General features: G+C 56.7%; 1 protein-coding gene across 1 annotated transcript in view; it reads right to left on the bottom strand.

Moving 5' to 3' along the window:
- Positions 1–1,017: 1,017 nt before the first annotated feature.
- BCAT2 (branched chain amino-acid transaminase 2, mitochondrial) overlaps positions 1,018–7,025 on the bottom strand; it is a 16,421-nt gene continuing 10,413 nt past the window's right edge. Inside the window, exons 4-11 of the mRNA XM_011979348.1 lie at positions 6,082–6,192; positions 5,876–5,995; positions 5,571–5,734; positions 3,097–3,239; positions 2,844–2,929; positions 2,489–2,629; positions 2,339–2,413; positions 1,018–1,427 (exon numbers count right to left, since the gene is read on the bottom strand). Coding sequence (XP_011834738.1) covers positions 1,389–1,427; positions 2,339–2,413; positions 2,489–2,629; positions 2,844–2,929; positions 3,097–3,239; positions 5,571–5,734; positions 5,876–5,995; positions 6,082–6,192 — 879 coding nt within the window. The 3' untranslated portion in view covers positions 1,018–1,388. The remainder of the gene's footprint in view (positions 1,428–2,338; positions 2,414–2,488; positions 2,630–2,843; positions 2,930–3,096; positions 3,240–5,570; positions 5,735–5,875; positions 5,996–6,081; positions 6,193–7,025) is intronic.

The following is a 7,025-nucleotide window of genomic DNA, read 5'->3' as shown; positions in this document are numbered from 1 at the left end:
CAGCCTCCCAAGTAGCTGGGATTACAGGCATGCACCATGATGCCCGGCTATTTTCTGTATTTTTATTTTATTTATGTATTTATTTAGAGATGGAGTTTTGCTTTTGTTGCCCAGGCTGGAGTGCAATGGCACGATCTCGGCTCACTGCAAGCTCTGCCTCCCAGATTCAAGCAATTCTCATGTCTCAGCCTCCTGAGTAGCTGGGATTACAGGCACCCACCACCACACCCAGCTAATTTTTGTATTTTTAGCAGAGATGGGATTTCGCCACATTGGCTAGGCTGGTAGCCTCGACCTCCCGGGCTCAAGCAATCCTCCCACCTCAGCCTCTGGAGTAGCTGGGACTATACTCACATGCCACCACACCTGGTTAATTTTTTGTATTTTCTGTACAGATGGGATCTCACTGCATTGCCCAGGCTGGTCTCAAGCAATCCTCCTGTCTCAGCCTCTCAAAGTGCTGGAATTGCAGGCGTGAGTCAGTGCACCATCTAAACTCTTCCACATTTAATCCCTCCATCAGGTGAGAGTATCATACTCCACTCCACAACCCACTAGGGTCCCATGACTACAGTCCTGGCTGAGGGCACTGGGCCAGGTCTGGGTGCAGAAAGAACCTTTGGGCCAGGTAGGGGACTGCAGGCTGGAACAAGGGTGCCAGTAGAAGGCAAGAGTTGAGTTGAGGCCAGGACCTAGGGGACAAAGAGGTGGGGGAACGGACAGCAGAGTCAGGGGGCAGGAGGAACAGGGATCAGGGCCTGGAGGGCTTTGAGAGGAAAGGACGCAGCACCTAGAGGTCCGGCCCAGTGACTGGGTGACGGGAAAGTAGGGGAGGAGCTGGTTGGTGGCGGGGAGATAGTAAGTTCAGTGTGGGAGACATGAAATGCTCCCCCAGGTTGGAGAAACCGTCAGAATACTGGGGGCTCGGATGACTGGGTCCTTCAAAATAAAATGGGCTGAGGAAGCAGGATTCCTGGGTTAAAGCCCCAGAGTCGCGTCACGGAAGAAGCCAGATAATGTGTGTTCTTTGGCATTTTATTTCAAAATTGCAGCAAAGAGAGGGAAAAAAAAAAAACACTCAACGGCAACACCGGCGGTCTGGCCTGAGAATGGAGAGATCCGGAGTCCGGGCCAAGGTGTATCCTTGACCTCACGACAAGGAGCAAGGGGCGGACCTGAACCCGAGACGAGGGGCTGGGGACCAAGATGCCTGGGTCGGCCCTTATGGCTTTGGGGGTGTCGCAACCACATGGGGGGCGCCAGAGACCCAGACACCGCCCGCTGGCCTTTTATTTAGTATTGCACTTCAGGTGAGTCATTGGTAGGGAGGCAAGTGCTGGCGTGATGAGATGCTACAGGTCGGTGGATATGGAGCACAGCCTGCAGCATCACACCGGGAACATCCACTCGTGGGCTCTGATTCCGTACTGCGGAACAACGGAGGCAGCGGTGAGGTGGAAGCTGCTCTACAACTCCCAGCAGGCCCTGGGGCGTTCCAGGCCAAGTGCCTACGGAGCTGTGCCCCAGTGGCTCATGGGAAATGTAGTCCACTTCCCAGACGGCCAACAATGATGGGGAACGGGGAATCAAGGCTAAGGTAGCACAGAGGCTTCCGGGAGACGTAGTTCTGAAGAGAGGAATTATGGCCAGGCCTCTAAGGCTCTTGGAAAAAGTCACTTACAGCTCAGAAAGCCCGTATAGTCAGAGGATGTGTAGTTCTAGGTCCTGATGCACAAAAGTTTACAGAAATGTAGCTCTAGGTCTGGGAAAGGAGCCCAGAGATTCTTGGGAAAGAGATCTTGGCCCAGAAGATGGGAATGCCCCAGAGGCTTGTGGGAGGAAACAGTCTGGTGCCAGAAAGGGGCCAAGGTCCCGAGGCTCATGGGAGGAAGCTTTCTTCAGCCAAAGGGATAGCCCAGGGCTCCAGGGAATCTTGGGAGGCCGACCTCTGAGATGGCCAGAGGACTGGCTAAGGTCTCAGAGATTTATGGAAAGGGCCTTTCTCCCACCAGGGCACCCAGGGGCCTCAGAGGCCCACAGGGAGGGGGTTTCTCTCACCAGGGCACCCAGGAGCCACAGAGGATCACGGGAGGGGGTTTCCAAGGCTGAAGAAATATCCAGGGCTCCAGGAGCTCACAGGAAAGGGTGATTTATCCCCAAAGGGTTTTCCAGGGCACAGAGCAGCATGGAAACCCACTCTCCAGGGCCCCAATAAGAAGGGCCATTATTTGTTCCTGGTGCTACTGAAGGAGGCTGGCTCTTAGTCCAGGGGCTCATGGGACACCAACTTCTCCAGGGAACAAGCTCCCGGCCCATTCCCCGGCTTCCTGCAGCTCACCTGGATCTCCTTCAGCTCCTTCTGGAAGCGGAGGATCAGCTCAGGCCCGTTTTCCATGGTGGGAATGTGGAGGTTCTGGGGCAGAAGGTGTGGTGAGGACCGAGCCCCTCCCCTCCTTCCCTCCTACCCACAATGGCAGCCCCGCCTCACCTTGTCTTTGTACAGGATTCGGTGCACTGGGCAGACCTGGCAAGCAGTGCCTGAGCCAAAGACTTCCCGCACGCGGCCCTCCTCCAGGGCCCGCAGCAACTGCTTCATGGTGATCGTGCGCTCCGCCACCCGGAACTCACCCTGCAGGGCAGTTGGCAGAGACACACGTGTCCCCAGAGGGTTGCCCTGCTGCAGACCTGCACCTCTCCCTCCCTGGGGACAGTGAGAAAGACAGAGGCCCAAGGGGAGAGACAGACCCAGGAGAAGGGGCAGAGACATGCCAATGTGCCCCAGCCCTCTGATGCCCTGGCCCCTGGCACATGGCGCCCATCACCAGAAGATGCCATGTCCTCACCCAGGTCTGAGCCAGGTCCAGCAGACTCTGTCTGACCACTCCAGGCAGGATGACACCGTTCAGCGGGGGCGTCACCAGCTCCAGCACTAGGGCAGGTGTGAGGGGTGAAAGATGTTACCTCTCACCCCCTAGCACCCCCGTCTTAGGAGCCACCCCCTTCCCCCCATCCCAGAATCCCTGGGGCCTTAACCTGCCAGGAATGATGGTGCCACCCACTCCCACCAGGGTTCGGCTAGGTCGCGGGAGGGCTCACCCCCATCTTCGTGGGTCCAGTAGACAAAGATGTTCATGGTCCCCACCTCAGTGAGCTGGTGGTCGGGCCCATACAGCCAGAGGACCTGTTCACAGCCCTGCTTGCGTGCCTCCTGTTGCACTAACACGGTGGGCCCATAATTCCTGGTGGAGGGCAGACTGGTTGGGTGGGACAAGGGAGCCCCATCCTTCCCCAGCCCAGTCCCAGAGGAGGCTCATCCTGCTCTCTCCTGTCTCCCTGCTCACAGCTCTCCCGGGACTCCCCAGTTCCCCTGAGACAGAATCCCTGACTTTTCATTTGGCATCAGGACCCTAAGTGGTTATGTCCCCTCTCTCCTGTCTCTTCCCAATTTTCCCTTCTTTTTTTTTTTTTTTTTTTTGAGATGGAGTCTCGCTCTGTCACCCAGGCTGGAGTGCAGTGGTGCGATCTTGGCTCACTGCAGCCTTTGCCTCCCGGGTTCAAGCGATTCTCCTGCCTCAGCCTCTCTTGACCTCGTGATCTGCCCGTCTCGGCCTCCCAAAGCCCTGGGATTATAGGCATGAGCCACGGCGCCCGGCCCTCACCCATTTCGTAGTGACCAAATCCTCGGCTGTCATTCAAAACTTTTTTTTTTTTTTTTTGAGACAGAGTCTTGCTCTGTCGCCCAGGCTGAGGCTAGAGTGCAGTGGTGCGATCTCAGCTCACTGCAACCTCCGCCTCTCGGGTCCAAGCGATTCTCGTGCCTCAGCCTCCTGAGTAACTGGGGCATGCAGCACTATGTCCAACTAATTTATATTTATATTTATATTTATATTTATATTTATATTTATATGCGCCCACCTCAACCTCCCAAAGTGCTGAGATTACAGGAGTGAGCCACCACACCTGGCCTTCATTTTTATATTTTTAGTAGAGACGGGTTTCACCATGTTGACCAGGCTGGTCTCAAACTCCTGACCTCAGGTGATCTGCCCACCTCGGCCCCCCAAAGTGCTAGGATTACAGGCGCGAGCCACTGCGCCTGGCTACAAAACCATTTCTGATGTCACCTCCTTGAGAGGTGTTTCCAGACCTCCAGGCTGGGTGCTGGACCTTCCCTGGACTCCCCCAGTGAACTGGGCTACTTGGATGACTTTGTGTTTCTCTCCCAGAGACAGCCTCTCCCCTCAGCTGCTAACAAGCCTCCCATGGCTCCCCAGTGCCCCGGGACAAGGCCCTAGCCTCCATCCGGTATTCCAGGCCTGTCTGAGTCTATGACTACTTGTTAAGCATTTTGCAAAACCCAGACTTATTTTTGTAACCTGAACATCTTCTGTGATCCTATTCCTTCCGTCCCTGTACACGTGGTCCCCAGGATTGGAAACGGTTTGCTGACTTTTGTACCCAGGAAACCCCCTCTTCCCTCCTCCTCAGACCCAGTTGAAGGGTCGCCTCCTCTGTGAAACCTTTTTTTTTTTTTTTTTTTTTTTTGAGACGGAGTCTCACTGTCACTGTCACCCAGGCTGGAGTGCAGTGGCGCCATCTAGGTTCACTGCAAGCTCCACCTCCCAGGTTCACGCCATTTTCCTGCCTCAGCCTCCTGAGTAGCTGGGACTACAGGCGCCCGCCACCACGCCCGGCTAATTTTTTTTTTGGCATTTTTAGTAGAGACGGGGTTTCACCGTGTTAGCCAGGATGGTCTCAATCTCCTGACCTCATGATCCACCCATCTCGACCTCCCAAAGTGCTGGGATTACAGGCGTGAGCCACTGCCTCCGGCCTCTGTGAAGCCTTTCACAATGCCCTGGGTCACCTCACCAGAGAACATGCAGCTCCGAATACTGGGGTTCCCACCAGCCTGGGAGCCCTGGGAGGGCAGGGCTCAGCGCTGACTCGTATGTGTGCCCAGCTTCTGCCAGCACAGGGCCTGGCCCTCAGGAGACCTCACAGGATGTGGCTGAAAGGACCTGAATGCACCCCCAGCTGGGGCCACATTCCTGTCCCAACACACCAGTGCCCACCCTCTGCCTTGGTTGCCCAGGAGACCCAGATGTCTCCTTCCTGCCCTGCTGAGCTGAGGCCACCGGGAGACAGATTTACACAAGTCCACACGGGGGTGAGGGGCTTTGAAGGTTCAAACAACTGTGGGAGCTGGGTTTGGGGAGCGCAGCCCAGCCCGGGGGATCAGGGGAGGCTTCTGGGGCGAGAGGCCAATGAGCTGAGTGTAAGCTTCATTCCTGGAGGCTTCCCGGGACCAGTCCTGGTTTCCCCACTGACCTCCACCCATCTGTGATCCTTTTTGTCCATCTGGAAAATAATCCCCCCCTCCTTCCTTCCATGGTTTGTTTTCAGGGACCAGGGAGGTCAGGGGAGCACCGCGCTTAGCACTGAACCCGGCGCGGTGCTGATGTCACCTTCGCGTGACATTCAGGGGCGCGGCCGAAAGCACGCACGCTGGTCCCTGTGTCTCCAACGCCCAGTGCGCCAGTCGTTCTGGGGTTGGGGGTGCTACTTACCCCCCTAACTTGTAGTTGCCGACCCCACCCACCCAGGCCCGGATGAAGGTTGGGTCGGCCAGGAGGGAGACCGGGGTCACGGAGCCTCCAGGGAAGTAGGCGCCCACGGGGCAGAGAATGACGAACAGGAGCGCGTTCGTGGGCTGGGCGACACCCAGCGAGGGCTGCGAGGGGCAGAGGGGCAGCGTCAGGAGTCCAGGCCCCCAGTCCCTTCCCCTCCCCTGACCCAGGCCTCCAGGACCCCACCCCTGCCCTGCAGAATCCCACCGCGCAGCCCAGTTCCCCAGCCCTGGAGTTGGGCCCACCTCGTTTCCAATGAGCACAGGCCGCACATAGAGGCTGGTGCCGGCGGCATCGGGGACCCAGGCCTTGTCCACCTCGATGAGCCGGCGGATGCACTCCAGCAACTCCAGCTTGTCGAAACTCTGGGCGGGATTCTGAATGAGTCAAGGGGCCCTTGCTGTCCCGGCCCCATCCCTCCTCCCCATCCTGGCGGGCCAGGACCCCTCACCGGCAGGCACAGGCGCAGGGCTGAGCGCAGCATCCGGTCCATGTTGAGCCAGGGGCGGAAGAGACGCACCTGCTGGTCTTTGCCTTTGTACGCCTTCATGCCCTCAAACAGCTGCGGGGACACGCGGGCGGGAGGCTCGGAGACTTCTCCAGACAGTCATGAGAGACAGTGAGACACACCAAGACAGAGAGAGACAGATACACAAAGACACAGACAACTGAAAGCTGGAGGCCAAGAGGAGAGCGCCGGGGAGATTTAGCAGCTGGGTCACAGAAATGAGAAAAAGAGAGACAGATATAGACAGAGAGACAAACAAACAGGTGCAGACACACGGAGACTCAAGAAAGCAAAGGACACGACTCGGCTCAGTGGCTCATGCCTGTAATCCCAGCACTTTGGGAGGCTGAGGCAGGAGGATCACTAGAGTGTAGGAGTTTGTGACCAGCCCAGGCATTAGCGCAAGACCCCATCTCCACAAAAAATATGAAAATCAGCCAGGCGCGGTAGCACGTGACTGGAGTCCCAGGTACTTGGAAGGTGGTGAGAGGATCACTTGAACCTGGGAGTTTGAGACTGCAGTGAGCCATGATCGTGCCACTGCACTCCAGTCTGGGACCTAGTTTTTTTTCTGGAGACTCTGTCCCTGATCACTACCGCATGGTTCCAGGTTTGCTTGTTCAGCGTCTGCTCTACTGCACAGTGGAAGAGCCTTAGGGCAGGGATTGCTCTTGACACTTTACCAGACAGCCTCTCTTGCAGTCCCCTGCACCAGGGTAGGTAGTGCTTGCCACAGAGTGGGTTTTTTTTGTTTGGTTTTTGTTTTTGTTGGTTTTTTTTTTTTTTTTTTTTAGACAGGTCTCACTCTGTCGCCCAGGCTGGAGTGCAGTGGCCTGATCTGGGCTCATTGCAAGCTCCGCCTGCCAGGTCCAAGTGATTCTCATGCC

This window comes from Mandrillus leucophaeus, unplaced genomic scaffold (assembly GCF_000951045.1).
Source record: "Mandrillus leucophaeus isolate KB7577 unplaced genomic scaffold, Mleu.le_1.0 Scaffold200, whole genome shotgun sequence".
In the NCBI taxonomy this organism is placed as follows: Eukaryota; Metazoa; Chordata; class Mammalia; order Primates; family Cercopithecidae; genus Mandrillus; species Mandrillus leucophaeus.
The sequence above is the reverse complement of the archived record's forward strand: the minus strand, read 5'-3'. Positions and strand labels throughout refer to the sequence as shown.